The 24,219-nt window shown below is 38.9% G+C and overlaps 1 protein-coding gene across 1 annotated transcript in view; it reads left to right on the plus strand.

Annotated features, from left to right (window-relative positions):
• The window catches only part of pappaa (pregnancy-associated plasma protein A, pappalysin 1a), an 87,473-nt gene extending 65,052 nt beyond the window's left edge, over positions 1-22,421 (plus strand). Inside the window, exons 15-22 of the mRNA XM_053340026.1 lie at positions 1,768-1,951; positions 2,960-3,161; positions 3,353-3,587; positions 5,067-5,217; positions 5,580-5,695; positions 9,112-9,183; positions 10,228-10,326; positions 22,317-22,421. Coding sequence (XP_053196001.1) covers positions 1,768-1,951; positions 2,960-3,161; positions 3,353-3,587; positions 5,067-5,217; positions 5,580-5,695; positions 9,112-9,183; positions 10,228-10,326; positions 22,317-22,421 — 1,164 coding nt within the window. The remainder of the gene's footprint in view (positions 1-1,767; positions 1,952-2,959; positions 3,162-3,352; positions 3,588-5,066; positions 5,218-5,579; positions 5,696-9,111; positions 9,184-10,227; positions 10,327-22,316) is intronic.
• The last annotated feature ends 1,798 nt before the right edge of the window (positions 22,422-24,219 follow it).

Consider the following 24,219-nt stretch of genomic DNA (forward strand, 5'->3'; position numbering starts at 1 on the left):
CTAAGATCAGGAAAATTTTCCGGTGAGCCCTTAAAAAATTAGGAATAATAGAGTGTCATTTTGAAAAATTTGGAACCATTTTGGTTGCCTTTTCTGTGTCCAAACTCACATACCAGCAAATGTTAACTTCACTAATTCACTTTGATCTTATTGCTGTTGATTAGGAACACATATTATATGCGTACCCGGTGTATAAACACTGAGATCATACACACACAATTCTACAAAATGAATGCAGAACATGTGCGCTTTGCAAGTGTCAGTCAAACCTTACGAGGTCACAGCTCCTTCAGCAGTAACCTGAAGCTGCTGTTTCTAATCAAGAGCTTGTCTCTATGATAGGTCCATAATGGGAAGGGATGTTAATCTATTATACTGGGTATATCATGCTGTAGTTTTGGGCATTCCATTGTCTTTGTTGGTCATAGTTGAGTGAAGTTACCACTGTTGCCCCTGGGCAAGAAGGGACTGCGTTTGACTCCTGTCCCGAGTCAGTTTCTTGTGGATTTAGCATGTTCTCTCCATATGTGGATTTCCGTTGGGTTCTCCAGTTTCCTCCCACATTCCAACAACATGTAAGGGCCCAATCACACAGGATGCACTTTGTAGGCTTGAAAAAGTGAGACAGTCTGCTTTGATTTTGAGCAGCCTACGCAGGGACACTGGAAGAATTTAGTTTTTCTCTTGACAGGCAACTGCATAGTTGACTACTGTCAATCACCAAGCCATGCAGCCTAGCTAATGACATCAGCTTAATGAGACAACAAGAAGAAAAAAAAAACAACAACTCATGGCACACATTTGTCTGCAAAGCTGGTGTGTGTTATTTTACCATTTGGGCAACAGCCACCTAACGACTTTTTCTTTCATTTTCTTTGTTTCTCAGCTTACAGCTAAATTAATTACCTTGCAAGGCAGCTAGATTCACAACATCACAAGATCATATGAGCATCCATCTTGTCAGGCTTCAAGTTATGTACTTGTGTATGAACCACAGGTGGTCTGGAGTAATCAGCATTGTGAATCCAGCTGCCTTGCAAGGTAAGATGGTGATAGCCAGTGATTGACAGATAGTTCAGCCAATCACCCGCCAAGTACACGCCAAGTACTTTTTGGAAGCTCCTGCCCTTTTCCAAACAGTTTCCATGGTTGACTTCTCAGATGGTTCTGTGTAACAAACCATCTGCTGCGTTAGATTACAAAACTGAGTGATTGCGTTATAAATCAGATGTCAAGATTTTTTATTTTTGACTAAATATAACCCTTCTCTAAGTATCCTGACCACACAGGAACTACACTAAGATAGGTGATAAATTCACAGAGTGATGTTCCACTTGTGGAAGAATCACTCAATCTGTATTTGTTTCTCAGAAGTTATCACACTTCCACCAAAGTCAATCTGTTTTGTGTTAGGGCTGATTGTGCAGTTGTTGGATATCAGTTGTCTGAGTGGCATGACTTGACCTTACAAATGCTATCAGCAGTTACTTGAGCTGCTGAGTAGCCTGTGGTGCTTACTGACATATAGTAAGCTAAGCCTGATCGAGCTTTGTTGGGTTACACGCTGATTAGAGACTTCTTGGAGTGAGTGCTGAATTGCTGTAGTCATTTTTGTGAGGTAAACAATTATAGGATGTGTTTTGGACATCAATCTGTCACATCAATGCACAATTGAATGCTTGTGTGAATCGTCTACTTCACAATAGGACTGTGATAGGTCTGTGTCTGTGGTCTGACACTAACTTTATATCTTGTCTTGTTTTTCAGTCGGACTCTTCAGTCACTATAACCTGTGCAAACGGCAAGTGGAACAAGCAGGTGTCATGTGAGCCTGTGGACTGTGGTCTGCCAGACAAATACCATGTTCATCCTGCCCATTTTAACTTCCCTGAGGGCACTACATATGGCAAGAAGAGCACTTTCCAGTGTCGAGAACCTGCCCAGCTCGTAGGTGAGATGCATAGGGGATCACGCATACATGTATGCAGATATGCATTTTGACTGACCATGAAAGATCCTTTGTCATGTTCTCCAAAAACTATACAGTAGGTTACATGAGATTAGGCAAAACTGATTTTAAAGTCAACTGCACTGGCAGACTGTACTGTATATAAATTCAATAAGTTAATTCTATTTTGTTGTTGTTTGTCTCAAAAACTTAATTCAGATTAAGATACTGGAATTTTTCCCGTGCAAAATCAGTTTTTGTGTGTGTTTTTACTACAAAGTAGCCTGGGCTATTCAAAGTGTTTTCAGTTTCATCCATTTTTTTGAGGGTCTGAAGTGTATTTCACATTTTAGCTGCCAAAGCTCCGCTGCCTTATTATGGAGCTAATTAGGGTCATATGTTTTATTCATTCGAAAAAGTGATTTGAAACTGAAATTCCAAGTTTTGATATTGTAATTTGAATAAATGATTTGTTTTCATGCAAATCTTTTCATTTTTACATTTTCAACATTTTCTTTTCAGTTTCAAATCAATGTGTGCTTCTATTACTGATATATTTATCGAGATCTTTTACATTTCTTATCCAAACAACGTCAAACTTGGCACTGAACTAACTCGTGCCCATAGCAAGACAGCTGTCACGTTTGAAATCAATCGGATGAACAGTTTGAGAGATATGCGAATAACAGACAGACAGACAGACGTTCCTGTCATTTATACATAGATAGAAGATAGATGCATGTGTATTATTTTTCAAATGTTGACACAATTTCACCTCACATTTCACATGAAAAACCTCATAACGTACACATTGGAATAATTGAAAGTCTGATTTATTTCATTCATTTAGTTTTCAGTGACTTATTTGTAATCAAAATATTTGTATTGGTCATTTAATAACTGTTCATTTAATATTCTGTCCTTTTAATCAGCACATTTTCCTCTATTTCTGGAGGGTTGTCTACTTTTGATCTCTTTTCATTGACCAACACTGAATGTTTTCATCTATAGGTACAAACAACACTCTTACCTGCCTAGAAGACGGTCTGTGGTCCTTCCCTGAGGCTCTTTGTGAGCTTCGCTGCCCAGCCCCTCCACCTGTACCCAATGCTGTGCTTCAGACTAAGCGCTGCAATGAGACAGGCCTCAAAGTGGGCACACTCTGCAAATACAAGTGCAAACCAGGCTACCATGTCACCAACAAACCTAAGAGGTAAAGAAAGAAAAACAAACTGTTGTGGTTAATTTATTTGGTTCGTAAAGTCTTTCAGTCTTCATCAGAAAATATTTCCATTCGAAAGAAAGACCTGGAATCAGTTCCATGTAAATTATATTTATTTTAAAAACTTCCACCAAACCTCTACAAATCTACAACTATATGCTAATCTTCTCCTATCTCTTCAGGCGTGCATTTAAGCGCCAGTGCACAGAGGATGGCAGCTGGTTAGAGGGGGCATGCGAGCCAGTGACTTGTGATCCCCCGCCTCCCATCTTTCATGGCTCCTATCACTGTAGCGATGGCTTCCGCTTTGACAGTGTCTGCAAACTCAACTGCTCTGATCCTGTTGGTAATACTGCTATCGCCGCCACAGGAGGCTCTGCCCATACGGTGAGGCTGCTGCACGCTCCATGCAAGCAGGTCTGTCCATCTCTTTCCTCTCTTTCTATCCTTGTTTTACCTATGTGCTTGTCTCCTTTTTGTCATATGTATAAAAAGTCGACATTCTCTCTTCTTCTATCCTCTACACCTCCTTGCTTTTTATCACTTTTAGGCTCTACATGTGTTGATAGCACATGAGTACAAAATAATTGTACATACTTATACAGTTACAGGTCTATAATTCACTGTGTAGACAAAATAGTTCCTCTAAGACCTGTAGTGACAAAAATATCCCCATTCAAACCCATTATAATATATTTTTTGAGCCCCTCTGCCAAAAAACGACTCTATGGGTGTCAGAGAGTGGTGTGTATGTGTGTATCAAAAAAAAAAGTGTGTGTATGTAAATGTGTGTATGCATTGTTGCAGGACTGCATGTAAAGCATTATACCTAAATATCTCTCTCTCTCTCTCTCTCTCTCTCTCTCTCTCTCTCTCTCTCTCTCTCTCTCTCTCTCTCTCTCTCTCTCTCTCTCTCTCTCTCTCTCTCTCTCTCTCTCTCTCTCTCTCTCTCTCTCTCTCTCTCTCTCTCTCTCTCTCTCTCTCTCTGGACTCTAAGATGACAGCCCAGAACACAGGAATACATGAAAGAGACATATTTTGGCAGGGGGATCAAAAAATGTAGTTTTAATGGGTTTCAATGGGGACATCTTTGTCCCTAAGGATGCCAGAGGGAGTTTTTTTATCTGACACTGCACAAAAAATAATGTATCAAAAATGCATCAAAATCAACATTGTTACTAATCATTGACATCTCCCAGACTGTGATAATCCCCCTTATAATAATTCACTTTGCATTTAGTATATGGAATATAATTCACTTTTTGTGAATTTAAAAAATAACCTGTTGTTATATGTAAACAAACAAAGGATTAAAATCCTGAAAATGAATGAATATTTGACACAGACATTTTTGTCCCTAGGAACTCTAGGAAACACTTCTTTTAAATGAGGTACAAGGGGTAAAAGACAATCCGTATTTCATTTATTGGATATTTAGCTTCCAGATCTACACTCTTGTCTAATATATAGGTATATTATATATTATGATAGCTGATGATAAGATGCTGAATTAATGAGTGAAAAAACCCCAAAACACTCACTATCCTCACCATGTTTTACCAGATACTTGTTACACTGCCTTCACTGTCTGAATGCTTGTCTCTTGATGCCTGTTTCTCTCCCTGTCTCCCTTAGCCCTACTCAATTTGACGCCATGCTAATTAGATTGCTATTGATTTCCAGAATAGTCCTGCCGCCACAGACTTCTGAAATGTATACACCTTTTAATCTGTTCTGCCTCTCAGGCGTTGTGGGTTGGATGCCTGATAAAAAATGGATTGTGTTTCCCCCTTTGCAACTACAGTAGATGCCATCTCAGTGTCCTTGGTCTAGCAGTGTTTGTGTGTCCATGTGTGTGCATAAATATTTATATATCAATATATGTGTTATTTTCAGGGCACTGCAGGGTCCAATGTGATCCGCTGTAGGAAGGATGGAAACTGGACAGGGTCGTTCCGCTTATGCCCACACAGCAAAGGCCAGTGTTCTTTACCTCAAAACCTCCATTATAGCCTACAGTACTCATGCAAGCGAGGACACGGCATAGGTCTGTATACACAAATTTATTGTTACATAATTACAATTCTGTCATGTTCCATTGTTCCTATTACCCACTGCTTTTGATGAATGTACTATTATTCCTGATTGTTTGCATTACTCATTCCTTTTCAGTTTGTACTGCTTATAATCATTTTAATTTGTTCCTAATGAGAATCAACAAAATCTCTAAACCACAGTTATGTAACCTAGCACTTTGAATATCACATAGTGTCACAGTCACTTGAATGTGATGGAGGGGAAGGGAGGAATCAGTGCTAAAAGATTTGCATTGACTTGAAAGATCTTTGATCTAGCTGTGGTTTCAGTTTTCAGTCTCTCTCTTGCTCACACATATGCACACACACACAGGTGAGGAGTGTGAGCTGACGTGCAGAGAGAGTAACAACGACGTGGTGATCCTCCCTAGCAACATGACAGTAGAAAGTGTACTTAAGGAGCACTGGAGGAACCCGCACAAAGTCAAGGTGAGTTGCACAGAGCTCTGACAGACGCACTTCACAAAGTTCTGTGATCCACAACCCTTCTGTAAGGAATTTCACGTTTAGTGTCTACATCCTGGCGCTATCACCCACAATGCAAAATGCCATCTTGTGCCTGTCTTTGTGCCTAATGCCATGGAGATTTTGTCTTAGAAGCAAACTAACCATTCAATCATTTTTAGCCTAGTTTTGATTCAAAGTGCAAAAACGTGCTGTCCTCTTGCATACCCGCCTTTAATATGGCATTTCCCTCTTGGAATTAAATGTTGTCCCAATACTCAAATAAATTATCATGCCACTTTTAAAATTTAATTTATCTTGTATATGTCATGCTACCAAAAATAACATGATTGGAGGTTAGGGGTTATACTGACAGAGGTCATTAAAAGAGGCCTGTGTACCATGTCCCTTTGGGGCTGCCACTCACACAGCAATGATGTTGTTTAGGATTTCTATGAAGCTTGTGGATGGGGTCAACAGGTGGAGATAGTGGCAAGGAATGTGTGCGTGTGTGTTTGTCTGTGTGTGTCTGTGTGTGTGGTATCATATTAGACTACACCTACTCTTCTAATTGTACTGTAATAAACTGCTATTGATGACATTCAGGCCTCATTGTTCTCTGCTCAGGATGCCATCATTTCACTATATCTTTATGTAGTAAATTGTTGTTTGCTGACATCTAGTAATGTCATATATTGTACCTTTATTGTTAATGATGTTCAGTTTGTTTCTAGTGCTTATCAGCTGAATGTCCTTTAAGCTTTAGTGTCAGAGGAGGACACTAAGGAGGACGTTTTGTAACTAGAGAAAGAGAAAAGTGAAGCTACAGCCGAGTTAAGGAACACATTGTGTTTCTCGCTGTATTTTTCCCCCTACAACTTCTTTTGTTTTGTTTTAGAGTCACACTGAGTCAGCAGCTTTTTGTGGTGGCTGTTGAGAGAGGGATGGGTTGGACCACATGGACATGAAATGATCTGTTTTTCATGGATTTGTGTAATTGATATGATTTGTGCTCAGTGGTAATTTTAGACTTGAGGCTATATAGTTTGGGGCAGTGGATTCCATAGGAGAAGTCAGAAGAGAAGGTGTGAAAGTGAGAGTTTCAGGGAGGGTGAGTGTTTTTTAGAGGAGGTCAGTGGCACCATGGTTAGAAGTCTTGGTGAAGATAACATTCTTACAGGTGGTATGCACTGTTGCATGTCTCATGTTTTTCCTGTGCCATTACCTGTCCTAATAGCTATGTGTGTTGATATATGTAGGCATTGCAAGGATGGTCAGACATACCCTCACACACACATGCCCAAGCACATAAGCACCTTTTTTCAATAGTAAACATAATAATTACAGACACACTAATGCTGAGCAGACAGAAATCAATCACAAAGACTGCCACTAATATAAGGCTAGATGATCCTTTATGGTTCACCTTGATAGCGCTCTCAATTAATTCCAACAATAGCAATATAGATGCAACAGAAAAAGCAATACATTCCCAAGGACTAATCAAAACAGATGAAAATGGTCGAGATACATTATAAGATAAAAATTAAAAAATGCAGAGGGCAGGAGAAAATGCACAGGACTGTTTGGAAATGGTATTAAGAAACAAGACCAGGAGTAGATTGCTGTGGTCGAGAAAGAAATCAATCATTGCAATGGCAAGTTGTAGTAACAGTAGGTGTCTAGTAGATAGGATTAGATATCATAACATATAGTACTTCTAAACTCCCCTCTTGGATGGGATTCTTCATACAGTGTCCACAAAAGAATCCATGTCCCCAAAATACACTTTCTAGTTCTACTTTGCTGAGTCGGAGGTTAATGTTACCCACCTTAATAAGCAATGATGATTTATTACCTTTAAACCAGTTGTATTTCGGTTCTTAGTATGACCCACTTAGAATTCTCTCCTGCTTCTCTACCTCCACCTCCTCTTCTTCTTTTTCCTGTCCCTCTATCTCTGACGATTCTGTGCCCCCAGCACCCTCCTCTCCCTTTACCAGCAAAATTACCCTGTCAGGCTTGCTGTGGAATTAGTCATTGTCTATATGACATGACCTCGTCTGTGGTGGCGCTGAGATAGGGATCTATTTTTATGTGGTATCAGTGCCCCGGGGAGGCTTCAGAGGGTGAGGATCCCATACGTAGTGAGGGTGAGGCCAGGCCACGATCATGGATTATCATGATTTACGGCCTTGCTGAGAGAGGGGGAAAAAAAGAGTGAGAGTGAGAAAATTAGAGAGAGAGGAAGAGAAGGAGTTTCTGGATGACATCATCATAGCCAAGAACAAGAAAGAGAGAATAAAAGTACAGTAGTTGCAAAAAGTTTCAGTTCTAAGACAATATAATGTGCTTAATCTTCCGCTATATAAGGACATACCACATCACTTTCCTCACCACTGAACACACAGTACACACACCACAGACGTCCCTGCATTCTGCTCCTCTGCACCACATAGGAGTAGTAGTGTTGCTCCTGTAGCTCTCAGCTGTCCTCAGATGTTATGTTGTTCTTTCTCTCCACCTTCAACCTCCCATCTTTCTTTTTTGCATTGATTTGCTGACAACACTGAAATGAAAAATACCTTAGTTTGCAGCAACAAAAGAAAAGCACGTCAACTTTGTGAGATATTGGGACACAGGGGGTCTGAGAAATGGACTATCTGAGGTCAGCCAGTCCTTTGCTGTGCATGGCACTTTTGATCATGCACACTACTATGCAAGTCTGGTGACAACACAATTATGCTGTTAACAAAACCTTTCTCTGACTGCTGGCTTTAGTAAACTCATATACAACTGTCCCTATTCCACACACACACACACACACACACACACACACACACACACACACACACACACACACACACAATATGAAGACATGCTCACATACCAGAGTCATGTGAACATATGCACTGTCATGGTTCTACACATTACATGAATACACATTCAATGCATGCTGATGCCCACCTCCCCTGAGCATAAATGTTCTCTGTTGCATTTCAAAGAAGAGCACAGTGGGAGAACAGGATGGGATTCCACACATTCTGCAAAGATATTTGAGAACATTTCTGCTCTATACCTCTTATCTCTCTCTGTCTCTCTCTCTATCTTGCTCTCAACTCTTTGCCCTCCAGGGGCCATGACTTAGTAATAAAAAACACCCTTTTTTATCAAGTTATATCTTGTCAAAATCAATTTTTCAGCTTTGTTCTAAGGTGAAGAAAGGTCAGTGTAAATCAAAGAAGACTTCACAATGAAAGTGCGCACATGTGTGTGTGTGCGTACATGCGTGCATGCTTAAAAGGTGCCCCATGACTTTGGTTAGAGTTAGTCTTATGTGGACTGAATTGCAGTGAATGCACTAGTATTTATTCATTAATTCAACTTTTTTTATCTTACAGAGTATTGTCTGTACAATGGGACTGAAGTGGTATCCACACCCAGAATTGCTCCACTGCATCAAGGGATGCGAGGTATGGACTTTTCTTAAATCTTTTTTTCCCCTCAATATGTAGACCATGGTCTCATCTATCACATGTGACTTTAACACTTTAATCCTACCATATTGACTGATCTTAGATACATGAAGTGCATGTACAGAAAGCTTACTTTAACTAAACGGTGTGCTGAGAAATTTGCCTGATACAAATACTTGCCAGATTTGGGAATTGACTTGTTGTGGCCAATACTATGCTGTACTTTCATGGTGAATATACATACAAATGCAAATACAATCAAACAAAATGAAATACAAAACACATACAGATGGACATGCTTAATACACGCACCCAAAATGTTTTATTAGCTTCAAACAAATCACTAGTTTAGTAACCTCCAAATGTAGTTTCATGAAACTTTACTTATAGCTATTTCATTTTACTTTTAGTTTAGAGATTAAACAGACCGCATACTGGCAGATATAGGACAAGTAAAACACTTAGATCAGCCTGTAGGTGAAGGCTGAACCTCTTGTCAGAATATTTGAATTTACAAGTCTTAGCATACTTCCAGGTCGGTCTGAGGTCATGTGCTCATGGGCTAAAACTGTCTTTCCTCTAAAAATGTTGCATTCACATGTGAAGGAATTCCACTCCACTGCATGGAAGGATGATGTCATCGGCTCAGTTTAGGCCAGTTGGATAACCTGATTGGTAACCCAAGTGGAGAGGGTGGGGCCAACCCTATAAATCACCTTATTGGAGTGTTTTGTGCAGTGAATAGTTTATGGTGTCCTCAGTTTGATTTACAGGTCTGGCCCACTAAGGGCTTAAAAAGTCACATTGAAAGATGAGGGAAATTTAATGTATCAGATTCATCAGCAAATTTATCCAGAGACTTCTAAAAGGCCGTGGAATGCACAAAAGAAAACTACCACCAGAACAAAGGATTTCTGCACTAATTCACCGTTATCAATTATTTTGAAGATAAACTTGATTAATAGCTGTTTTGTATATGACACCTTCGTCTTGGTGTGTTTTTGTCTAATTGACATGCTCTCTCTCCATATATATGTATAGCCATTCATGGGAGACAACTACTGTGATTCAGTAAACAACAGAGCCTTCTGTAACTATGATGGAGGAGACTGCTGCCAATCCACTGTCAAGACCAAGAAGGTTAGTGTCATGCTTGTACCTCAAAATAAATATCACCCCTCAGACAAAGAGATGATGCTGGATTTGGTACTGGTCACACTGATCAACAGTCAATGTTTGCTCCCCAACTCTGGAGTCGCACACAGTTTAGGAATAAATCCCACTTCCCACATATGAGTGTTTTCTCTTTTGTGCCTAACATACTTGGATTTAATTTATGTTCTCATTATTGTATCATTATCATAATCAAGCCTTTCCATTTATAAATAATAATTTAAACACATAGAAGGCATGTATTATTGAGATAACAAATAAATACACTGTTGAAAACTGCTGTATTTCAGGTCTTGGACAATCTCTAAAGAGATTCTTCCCTTCTTTGCCTTGTGTCCAAACTTAGATTACTGGTAGACAGATTACTGATTCCATATCCAAGAGAGTGGGAGTTTTCAGACTTCATCAATGGTCTTTGTTTTTTTCTGTGGTGTTCAATTTCCTCGTGTGTAATACAGCATCTATATTTGTATTTTTGTACCTGTATTCGTGAAGTTTTCCACTACTCAAAAGGTGGGCAGTAATTTTAACCCAATTTATCTGTCACAGAGTATACAATGAGTGTCTTGACTATAAGAACTTGCCATACTGTTTACTTCATTTTAAGATTAAACACTATATATATATTTTTAAAATTTGTCAACACTCAACCAGCCGTGTCACATTTCATAGAATTAAGCTGCGCATGTCAGAAAGTTTGGTCATCCCTGTGGTACTAACTCTCTTAATTCAGGGAGGTACTTTGTCTGGCTCATTCTAGCCAGCTGGCAAGGGGTCTGATTGGAAGTGTATTGTAGCTTCTGTGCTGCAGCATCTGCTTCTCTGGCCTGGCCTCTTTCTGTGAATCTGGCAGGGGACTTTTCTTGTACTCCTGGCATATTCATCTGTATGTCTGGCTGGATTTATATTGCAGTCTATGTGTCTCACTGGCTGTGTCAGTGTGTCTGACTGGAGAGCCTCTTCATTTCCTCTTTTGGGACATACAAGGCACATCTCACCATCTTCCAGAGTACAATCAAAGATCCCGTGATTGCTTCCGGTCTTCTTTCAAAGAATTTATTTATGCAATTTCGAGTCCTGAGTCATGAAGACAGAAATAATCTGTAATCTGAAAGCAGTAGTTTTCCGGAGACATCTTATTTATCACAGTATTTGTTCCATATGTAAACCTTTGTCTGCCAGTCTTCTGGCAATAGGATAATCAAGGCATGGTCCTCACTAGAGTAACAAGGTCTAGTGTGTAAGAGTATGTCTATTACCATAATGATGATGTGGGGGAACACCATGACCCTGCATGTGTATAAATGGCTAACTAAAGCAGTGGGGGGAGAAGAAGAGGCCTTTGACTTAAGTAAAAGTAGCAATACTGAACATACTATTACAAGTAAAAGTCCTACTTTCAAAATCTTCCATAAGTAAAACTACAGTATTACTACAGTACATGTAGTTGAAAAAAGGACTTAAATGATAAAAAAGTAAAGTGCTCATCATGCAAATGGTCCCATATCAGGGTTGCACCTAATTCTTATTTTCATTATTGATTAAAATATCGAATATTTTATTGATTAGTTGATTAATCACTAAAAGTAGTGAAAAATTGGCATTCACAATTTCTCAGAGGCCACTGTGACATCTTCAATTTGCTTGTTGTGTTTGACAAATAGTTTAAAATTTCAAGATATTCAATAATTGTCACACTTGAGAAGCAACCCATCAAATGTTTGGCATTTTTTGCTTTAAAATGAATGAATAACAATTGACTAATTATCAAAACAGTTGCTGATTAATTGTCTTACAATTGGCTTATTGATTAATCAACTAATCATTGCAACGCTACTTCTTGCAGTGTTATATTTATAAAATATATTCAGTGCCTGTAAAAAGTTTTAACATCCCATGGGATCAACATTGAATTTAAAATAGGCTTTTTTGACACCAATCAACAGAAAAAATACCCTCTAATATCAAAGCTATAGCAGACCCCTAAATAAAAAATGAAAAAGTAATATATACACATTTTAAAAAATGTGTATATATTCCATGAAACGGTCTCTATGCTGTTATAAAGCTTCTTGTGTCTATCCCATGTGCAGTTTTGACTATAGTCTGCCAGTGGTTATTAGAAATAATGAGTAATAAAACTACACAAATAAAAAATAACGAGTGAAGTAATATTTTCTGACAATCTACATGACAGACTGATCCAAGTAAATTATGAAGAAGGCTGATTTGTGCAGGGTTAAGATCACTGATATGTTTTGCAATGATCACAAATTACTGGATGTCAGGTTAAAAAAAATTTTCTGAAGAAATAGAGTCTAACAGGCCAAATAACAGTTTTTCATATATTTGTGACTCTGTGCTACTCAGCTATAAACATATATTACCCACCTCCCACTGAAAAGAGGTTCAGAGGTCCATGATTTGTTTTTGTCCTTTATTCATAACTTCAGTATCAGATGTAAAGTATTTTATCCTAAGTTCAATAGCAGCAGGAAAGTCAGTGAGCAGCCCGCTGGGAAGTGACCTCACTCCTGAAGTGGTTTCACTGCTGTTGATTGACGCTATCTCATCTCTGCATCTTCTGGCCTCAATCCAGTCCAGGGGCTCAGCCAAAACTTGCATAACTCACTTTTACTGACAGACCCCAAAGGGAGGATAGACTCCATTGAATTACTTCAGCAACGAGGGGTGGAGTTGGGTGAGAAGAGAGCAGACTATGGGTCTTGTTTGATTTAGTTCTTATGTTTTACATCAAAAAGAGGCTTGGTCAGTTTGACTGAAAATCTTTTGTTTGGGCGTAAGTGCAATGAAATGAAATTCCTTTGATGTTTCTTGAAATTTTGGTCAAAAAGGGGCTAGGATGAGCTCAAGAACCCACCCCCCAAACAAAAAAACAACAGCCAAAAAACAAAACAAAAACAATAGATAAATAGATAAATAAAGTAATTTACAATGCATGAACATGTAGTGCTCTAAATGGAACTGCTTTCCTGCTCATGCACAGTGGTGTCTGCTTTACACGGAACTACTCTCTGGAGATTGAAAATATGATTACCGTTGTTAGTCTTTGGAGACATTTCCAAACTCTTCATAATGAACTAACATGTCACCCATTGCAGCAGTGTTGGCTCATTGACGTGTTTTGAATAGTTTCTGAAAAACAACGGAGGTCTACAGCACAGAGGAGTAAGATACCATATCAGGACTTGGATACACACACAATACTTGTAAATAGGATCAATTCATTGTTGGTTTGGCTCACAACATGAGATTTGTTGACATGAAGAAAAACACAGAAAATTGCCAGCCTTAAACTTTCTACTTTCAGCAGATGAATGTGAAAACAGGCTTCTAGTGTTAAACTGTGCACACACGGTACTAGTCAAAAGTTTGAACACACCTTACCATTTACTTGAATGAGAAGTATGCACACTTTTGGTGCTGTACATCAGACTGCACAGTGGAGCTCAAGCATCTAAGTGAAATAAGAAAAATACATTTTCATTTTTAAATGAAGGTGGACTTAAATTAACATTTAAGTAGTTATAATGCATTTGTGTACTCTGACTCAATATTAAAGGACTCAAATCTGGATTAAAAAAACTTTCTTTGGGACATCCCTAACTGAAAAAAGGTTATTTTCAGTGGGTGGCCTCAGTATTATAAAGTAAGTGGATCACCTAGGCTCAAGAACTCCAGACCGCTTGCCCAAATCCTACTTGAAGGCATTTTGCCCTGGCATTATATGAAGAAAACAGTCTGGACGGTGTTTTCCACTTCTAGGTCCACTGGAAATGATTCAGAAAGATACGAAAAATTGCTCTGAAATAGCCAATGATAATTTGATTTATCAGCTGCCAGAAGCAAGGGTCAATGAAGGTTTTTGTGGGTGAGAAACAAAAAGGAAACACTAAGGAATGAAACTGATTTGGGAAATTGATATGGGAGCTGAGGAAAAGCAAGATGTTTGATATAATCCCTTTGGATTGTTAGTTTGTAAATTCATTGCCTAATTAATGCTGTTTGCTTGCGTACACATGTAGCGTAATGCCTCGGCTCATATACACATAGGCTATTTCCATGAAACTCAAATTAACCTAAATATAGGTTTTAAATTACTTATCAGACAATCTTCTCGACAACTTTGTTTTTTTTTTATTGCATTACTTAGATTTTTTTTTTCGTCCACATTTAAATTTTCTCCATATTTATTTTTGTTCGGGTACTTGTGCTTGGTTAGGCATTTGGATTTAGTTGTTTATTCCTCTTGGGCAAAACTTATCCTCATAGTCATCCCTATTTGATCAACTCAGTCAAAACAGAAACAGGGTATTTTGCACCTGATTCTGATTTTCCCCAAGCTGAACACATGCGTGGCAGGCAACCAAGGACGCAGTTGCATAAAAACCTCTAAAAGCAAAACAAAATGACACAATATATGACAAAAGGAATCTGTAACTCATTTATGACAGTCCTTCTAGTCAGAGATGGTGAATAATAGACTTGATGGGTGACAAAGGCAGCCAGTGTTTTCCTCTTTAACGGGAAGTCAGTGTTTTTGTCGAGACCACAAGTGAAGACTTTGTCCCAACTTGTTTAATTGTTCTTTAACACAGTTTGTTGTCACAGAATTTGTTGTCTGCGTCATAGAGGGGATCAATCCATGTCAAGTATGATCATTTATTGCTTGTCCTAACATTTATTTTATACACAGATATTGTGTCATTACTATATCTTTAACAGGTCTGCTCACCTAAGAACACATTAATAAGTTCAATGAATGTTCAAATAATGCATTTATAAACTTATATTTTGGGCTGGATTTCATGCATTTATTTGGTAAAGTTTGATAAATGACTCCATCAAACACCTAAAATATTAGTGTCTGATTATAAAAAACACTCACATTTAGAGGTAGAGTAAAAGATACCTAAGTGTTCTAGAAACCATACATCTATTAGAGCCTGATCTGCTCTCTCAAATGGACATAAATGAAAAACACCTGTATTTAAACAGCGTAGTGTATTTAAATTAACAGTCTGGTGATATTTTACAGTATATTTTTTTATGATTGTCAATAAATCTCATGGAGAGAAAAAAAAGCAATAAAATGAATAAAAATGAAACTATATATTTATGACCAGTTTTTAAAGATTTACATCTTTAGTAGGAATAAATGGGCTTTGGGCTGAATGCCTAAGACAGGGTTGAAAAGTCATAAAGTTAAAAAGAATATTTTTGGTTCGGTCTTTTAGTGCGTGTGTCTTTTTGTTTTTTTGTTTGTTGTTTTTTTTGACAATCCAAATATTGTAAGATAGTATCAGCCATACCTATTTAATACATCTTTATTGGCTTCAAATTCAATAAAGGTTTGAAATTATTCATTCACTCATTCAGTTTTTCTTCTACTCATTCACAGTGTCTATTTCTCACTTTCATTCTTACTAACAATCTCTCTGTCACTCACACTCACACTCACACAGCCATACAGCTCATGAACGGACACACCAAACACAAGTGAAAGACGTCTGGTGAATCAATGGGAATCTTGCTCAGTGTATGTCCCCAGTGTGTTGTGACACAGTGCGTAAGAACAGCGATGTTACGCCTTCTATAAAACCACACACAGACACACGCCTATTATTTGTTACCTCATCCAAAACCTTATACCCTCCCCCCCTGCTCTTCACTAATGAGGTGAAAAAATTAATAGGACCAAAAATAAATTTTACATCAGACTATTTTCTCCTAATCATCTAGTCTCACAGAAAATTGTCCAAAGGTTAAATCATTCTTCCTTTGCCTCATTTGTTAATTTATTTATTTAAAAAAGCTCATACCATCATTATGTCTTATGTCCACTGAAATATAACACTGCTGAAACATCTGCTAACCCCTCCTTAGCAGATGATGCTTCAGTGACTTCTTCACAGCAGCTGCATGATTGTTTATAACTGTTTCCCAACATCAAACACCATTTTGCACAAATATGAAATGATTCAACAGTTTAATATGAAAAATCATAATTTTAGGAATGTAATAAAATTTCTTCCAGATACAACTATTGAGCAATTTCTACTTTTTCCAAACTAGCTTAAACTTTTGTAGGAGTCAGGTTATTATCAATTATTAAAGTTTTCCAGATTCCTCCTACTTGTCAACTTAGTGTTTCATCCAGACAAAAAAAGAAGCACTATTGTGAAAAGCAATGAAACTCAGCTGCTCCTTTACTTTTTCTCCCCTTCCCAGCAAATGCAGCTCTCACCTTGTATTTTGGTAAAGATTTGTGTATTAAGGAGTTCTGGACGACTTGCTGTGTATTATTCCACAGGAGCTTTGAAGGTGCAAGGACTGGCTGCACGTAAGGTCACCACAGGATCTCCCCTTAATAGTTGCAAGCTGTTGGCTGGATTTGGAGAGGCAGGGAGGAGAGGAGGCAGGGGTATGGAGTTTGCCTTTGTGAGGGTTGTCTGCGCAAGACCCTTTTTGTAGCCCCCCCCACCCCGACACACACACACACACACACACACACCCGCACCCCCCTTGGTTGGAAGGAATTCCTTTCTTGGATCTTGCAGCAGTATGCAGAGGGCACCGATTATATAGTTATATGGCTTGGCCCCTCCAAAACAACTTTTTCTAAATGTGTCTATGTTTTTCTGTCTGCGTTGGTGGTGGGGTCTTGGGATCCCTCCCCGTCACTCAACCATGTTTACAAGTCTCAGTCTGGCACAAGTATGCTCAATACGTGACTTGCAATGTGTCATGATTGATGTTTGTGTCTAAACTGATGGTCCGTGATAACCACCACTGACCACTTATTTCTCTGTTGGTTTCAAGTAGAAAAAAAACCTTTGCTTCCTTTCAAAAATAGATGCAAATGTAAATTACATTTTAAATTACAATTTACATTTTTCTGGGTTTTGGCTGTTACCAGATTTACATTTAAAGGGGACATATTATGCACATTTACAGTTCTATATTTTGTAACTGTGGATCTACTGGAATATCTTTTCATTATTTAGTTTGAAAAACACATTTAACTCATACTGACTCTTTACACAGGCCCTCAGTTCAGCCTCTGTCTGTAACAGGCTGTTTTAGCTTCTGCCTCTTTAAGGTCCCTCTACCAATGAGCACAATCTTTTCTGATTGGTTAGCAACTGGAAGCTACTTCGAGCAGCTATGTAAACAAACAGCAGTAGTGGAATTTCACTTCTTTCTCTTACTCTTTACTTGAAACTTCTCAAAAATATCAAAACATGTTCAAGCCAAAACCCGACCCAAAATATGAGAGTGGACAACACAAACAAAAAAAACATTGAAACAAAGGCTACAGAAAAGATGGATGTTTATGATCACGCGCAACAGACTGTCATCAACCTATTCTCAAAGTAGAAAAAAACATTAAAAGTTAAGCATTTAGAAAAGGCCGAAGCCTGGACTTTTGACTTGCAGTTCTGCATACGTTAACCTCAAGTTTTGGAACTTTAACCATGTTCACCATAGTCATCCAACATCATAACACTATATTAACAACATCAAATCACAAAAGCATGATATGTTCCCTTTAACGCATTCCTACAAAATCCACAATTTCGAACAGACTTCATCTTTTCCAGCTGCTATGGATAGATAGATGTTTATCAGTTGGGGATAATATTAATTCCTATTTCTCAACATTTGAAAGCCTTTAATCTTCTGCTTTAACGTGTTCTATATCAATTATTCACATAACTGGATGCCAAAAGCACATGCCATCAACAACCCCTTATTTTTTAAACATCTGAGGGCAGCTAAGTTGACTTTCCCATTGCCAAAGCTCTGCCAGGGCAATTAAAGGGAAGGAAAGGGCCGGGGCACAGATAGGGGCAGGCGCCCGCACATGCAGCAGGGGGATTTCTTGGTCACGGCATTGAGAGTCGCTTTTTTACCTTCTTACTTTCTCGTTTTTGTAGTCAAGCCACTGCAATGCAAACAGCAGAATGCAATAGCTTCCTATTAAATCCCAACTTTTCTGTGTGTAAGTTCCTGTATGTGGAGGGAGTGGAGGTTGATGGTGGAGGCGCAAAATACATTTAGCTGGAAGGGGAAGGAAGGGTAATGTGAAGGGTGGAGCAGGGCTTTTCTACACAGCTGAGCAAAGGTAGTTACACACCAGTGGGGACGCACTCCCCACAGTTTTTTATCGCTTTAGCTGTTAGCAGATGCCAAGTGCTTGCACTTATTTTGCCAAACACAGTTAATGTGTTATTTTGCTCTTAAGTTGCCCTTTCTAACCTCATCTGTTAAAACATACTTCTTTCTCTGTTTCTTTCCATCTCTCATTTAGACATCTATTCAAGTTTTGCCCATATAGTTGACATGACCAAGTGATGGACCAGTCATGCAAAAGTGACTCTAGCATGAGTTTGTTGGAGTATGGGCTCTGACTCATGTGAACAAAATCATACTTTTTTTTTATTGATATATGTATATATTCATCTACATGAAAACATTCCTAGAACACAAAAGTTGTCTCTTGATATAATTTGAAGACTGAGAAAATGTCACTAAGTATCATTCAATCTGATAACCATTGCTACCTACTAATGAACAGTGTGTTATGTTTCTCTGAAGGTTAGGTCAGCCAGTTACCGTTTTCCCTGTCTTGTGCCTCTTAAACACCTTCTTCCCTTTAAGCACAGGCTGACATATACATACTGCGCACACAGAAATGAGAGGAACTCTGTGTTATTTTGACCTGTTCCTGAGATGGAAGGATGGGGCTCTGACAAGGTCTGCGTTCTTTAGAAGGGCTTTCATGTTGCAGTTAGTGGGTGTCCTCCCCCAGCCCTCCTCTAGCCCTGGGACATGGAGCAGCATGAGGGCCCCCAGGCCCACAAGGCCAGCCAGTCCCATTTCCCAGCCACCCTGAGAGAACCTCAAGTCAGGGCCAGATGTGGCAGCTGGCCCAGCCACCCTTGAGGTCAAGGTCAAAGGAAACCATGTCAAATTTGCCACCCACCATCATTCTCTAGATAGAGAGATAAACAGAAGTGGCCTCGGAGGGGAGGTGAGGTGTAGAGGGGAAGTGGGAGGGTTAGTGGGGAAGTGTGCTGTAAGGAGTAATAACCTAAGGAGAACTAAGAGAGTCTGAAAGGAGACAAAGTGAAAGTGTGAAATTGAGAGATAGTGTAATTAAACTAGGAAAGGGTCAGGTAGGAGCGACGAGTCCTGTGCTCTTGGCTTCAAAATGCCACAGAGGAAACACGCGTGAGTCACGCGGTTGACAGCTGTTTATGAAGTGTGTCCAGCCCTGGGCTTGTAAAGTCATCATATGTAGGCCTCATTTTCTCAGAGGAGTCAGGGCACTGCCCACTCCCCACCTGGCCCTCACATTAGGAACACCCCCCGACACAAACAACTTATTTTATACCCCATTTCAAAGGGGAGCCTGCGTCACTGCTCCTCAGTGACTAGCATGCTCCCCCATGTCATTCCACAGGCTGGCTGGCTGTCTGATTCTCACAAACTACTGGTGGTGTTTCCTGTTTGTAGCATTTAACACCAACTATACCTGCTTTCATTTTAGGCATTTACTTTACACTGGTACCCAGAGACTAACCCAGAGACTAACTTCAGCAACATACATATATATATATATATGTATATACAAATTTATTATTATTATTGTTATTATTATTATCATTATTATCATCATCATTATTATTATTATGATTATTATTACAGCTATAGCCACAATGATTTAATCTAACATTGTATCAAATGACATGTAATGTCAGAAGTGTGACTTGTAGTGATGAATATACAAAGAATTATCACTTGAATCTGCAGCTCCCCTCAGCTTTATGGGGGTTAATAGCTAGTTTCAGCTCAATGTTTTGCTGTCAAGCCTGCAAGTGTACTGTTTCTCATCTCTCACAAAGCATTGTTTTTGGCCACAGAAGCCAGCTGCTTTCATAGAAAAAAGTCATAAAAAAGCCAACATCAAACAGCAGGAAAACAGTTAGCGACTAGCTGGTGAGCATAGTGGAGCATTTAGCAGCTAAAGACCCATATATATCCCCAGGAATTGATAGAGAACAAAGACAGTGCTAAAAGAGGGAATATTGGACTTGCATTCTCCAGGTGGACAGAAATATGACTCCAAATGAATGATAATGTTGTTCCATAACTGCTGGAGGTGTAAATAAGCAACTGTTTTCCAAAAAGTTTTCCATATTAACTGAAAAAGTTCACAACATGTTTCTGTTGTTAATGCAGGTTTAAGGGTTTTATGTTTTAAGTTAACACATCCTAAAATGTATTAGTGTATATTTCAATAACTATAAATAAAGGTGTAAATGTCATATTTAGATAATCTAAATTTAAAATGAATAAATAGGCTATATACTTCTTGCCACACAACATTGTAGACTTTTTTCTCCCAATCTGAGGAACAACACATTTTTATATGCTGAAAAGCAGTTCAAATGGATATGCTAATTTAAAGAAATCATACTTTGTCTGCAAATCAGTAAAAAATCTAAACTAGTCTTCATTAAGCATCCTATCACAGCTCACAATGAGATTATCTTTAATATCCAGCATAACAAGATGAACTTGAATTTAATCATGTTAAGTCAGTCAGTCAGAAAGTGAGTCAGCTTCGAAGTCCCATTCCATGGGATTTCTTAGTCATTCTTTTCTAATGCATTCAGTAATTACCTGACTTACCCTCCCAGATAGAATTAGCTGATGATGCAATTTGTTTGATGGCATTGCAGTAGTAGTATGTGTAATTATACAGCAGCTGCTCCATATTCAGACCCTCCCCTGGAAAGTAGCAGCCACATAACTCTCATTAATAGCATTGAACTAATAGCTGTCTTTGGCATGAGCTAGACTGTCAACTTACAGTAGTATTGGTTTTGGTTTCAGTTGCCAGTATTGTTGATACATTTATATTGTATACTGGGATCCATTGTGCCAAAAAAGCAATACCATGTAACGGTAATAAGAAAAAATGACACCGGCAACAGGCCCCAACAGATTGATCTGATAAGTCACCAGGATACATATGCAGACATGCTGTTGATCTGCTAGCCACCTTCCATGACTTGGACCACATGTGTTCCTTGTTTGGCGAGGGATGGGGGACACACTTTGTGTACCCAAACAGCTGAAGCAGGCCCCCCAAGAGGTGTGCAGACAAGGCAGCAGCAGCTGTTGCTGGTGATGCATTTCCAACGTTAACCACTGACGTCAAACACCGGGGGCAGTGGCCACTGATCTTTCCTGTTCTATTTTCAAATATTTGACTTTGACATCAGAGTAATGGAGGAATTGGGATATCAATTGTTCTGATTTTCTGAGACTGTGATACATTTCTATGAATGCTGAATGTACCACCATTTTTGACCTCAATGATACACACTACATGCAATATATGTGTATGAAATGTAAGATACCAACAGTACTAAAGGTTCATGCAGTGTTAACTGATTAGCTCTGAGTTCTGGTACACTTTGTACACAAAGTTTGTGTATCCAATACAAAATGAGACAAATAATCTAACGAGAACCATGCCATTTTCAATTTCAAACTTGTTTGATATCTGTGAGAATCTGGACCACATGCTATGAGGAAAGAGAGAGAGAAAGAACAATATGTATGTTTGTGTGAGTGAAGACAGACGTGAATCACATTGCAAATTGTTCCTTTGAGGCAACAAATCAGGTAGTTTTGCCAGATAGAATTCATACCTCTTGATTTGAAATTTAAAGTTATGTTCAGTTGCTTTTATTGTCCCCTAAGGGATACTTGACTTAGTTATTGTGGATGAAAACCACCTTTGACAACCCAATAACCCAATATGTGTTTTTAATACATGCACTGATTGAGCCAACGGCTTATAGAGTTACATGCAATTACATGTTATAAATGTGAGTATTTTTGTTTCTCTCGCTCAGGTGATTCCATTCCCCATGTCCTGTGACATACGGGATGAGTGCTCCTGTCGGGATCCCAACGCTATTGAGAACAGAAAGGATAAACACGTCCATTCCCTGGGGTGACCAACCTGTGCAGGGACCTCTGTTCAATGTCCCAGGACCCTTCCTCCAACACAACACAGCCAGAGTGGCCGAGGTAGACCACCCTCCTTCATCCTCTTCTCGGCCTCCAAGTTCCTGCACATGCTGCTTAACAGGCATACCTCTCCATCCATACTGCAACCCCAACCAGCTAAAATGCCTCCACCACCACATGATAGAAAGATCTAGAAAAGAGGGATGGGACTCATGAGACTCCATGGAAGACGTCATTTCTCAGCTAAAAAGGAAAGTAACCCCCCTGCAATACCATCATTAAAAAAAACAATAAAAAAACATATACAGGAAGGAGGAAAAAATAAATGAAACAGACATTTTTGAGAGAAAAAGAAAAAAAAGTAAACAAAAACATAACCAAGCCTAGGTAGCATGCCTTTTGTTCAGTTATGTGCTGGCTTCAGTGTGACCTTGCTCTACAATCACATGATTGAACCAAAGGTAAATCAAAATGTGCAAATGGGGGATTGTGTTGTTGTTGGATCTATGATTTGCAAATATGAAGGAAATTAAGACAAATGTTAAAAAAAAAAAATCCTTAGACACTTTGAAGGTATGTCCACCACCGTTTTGGAGGGGCTAGAAGTTTGTGCTTATATCATTCCTGGTTTCAAACTGGTCAGACAGTCTGTATCTCTGTCTTTTTCAGTAAACATGTGTTCCTTCATAGGCACACCAGAGGCTATAGAGGTTATACCTAGCTTGGTGGGGAATGATACAGCCATATTGTTACATTTCAAGCCACAGATTTAACACAACAAGCCAAAATGAAACACATAATTGTATGATAATTGTTGACCAACCACAGAAACAATTTTCCTTCAAGCAAAATACTGAATGCATATTTAAAAACCGTTTTAGCATGGCTTCTGCTACTGTGTTTGCTGCTACTCGCCATCTTCACATTCTAATATCTAATAGGGTTTGACAGCTTTGTCTGCCTTGCTGCTTACAGTACCTCTTTACAGCATTCATTCACTCTTGCTTGATAGTACACATACCTTCAGCTCACATGAATACAGAATACATGTTGATTACACCACATATGAAATGCACTAAGAACCCCAGAACCTCACTTGTTATTCCCATCCATCCCAGCTGCCCAAGAAACATATTACATACATTGACCACGACGAAGAATGTCATCAATAACACCTCACTTTGGGTTGGGGTGATTTTAGTTTCAGTTTGAACTCCTCCCTCATGGCGCTTGATGAGAACTTTGTTACTTAAAGCACTGATTCAAAATGTTTAAACTGAAAATAAAATGACCCGAGCCCTGTTCAGAATGTAGTCAATACGTGTCAGGAGTCTGTGGCTTTTTTTGATCGCACAGTACAGCACAGCACAGCACAGTCACCCAAGAGTACAGACATAAAGGGCTGGATATAGGCCATGACTCTCCATAAGAATGCGTATAGGTGGAACAAGACCACATCTTGACACATACTAACACACACAAACACGCACAAATAATACACACATCTCTTTCGTTCTCTCCCTTCCCAGTCATATTGGACTCTCAGCTGTAGCTCTGCAGGCAACAACGTTGTACATGAAAATGACATTTGGATGTATATGTCAACACAGCATTTTGCAGTCACAATATTATCAAAGGTCCCTTAGATTCTCTGCTGGGTCTAGTGTTTAAGTAATTCATTTAACAGTTATGTTTGTCTCTGCAGTAAAAAGTGCACTTGGCTGTTCTGCACTTTTCAGTATTGTGAACTTGGGTGTCCTTCCCCACCAATGAACTTTATTAGAT

Source organism: Scomber japonicus, chromosome 19 (assembly GCF_027409825.1).
Source record: "Scomber japonicus isolate fScoJap1 chromosome 19, fScoJap1.pri, whole genome shotgun sequence".
NCBI lineage: Eukaryota > Metazoa > Chordata > Actinopteri > Scombriformes > Scombridae > Scomber > Scomber japonicus.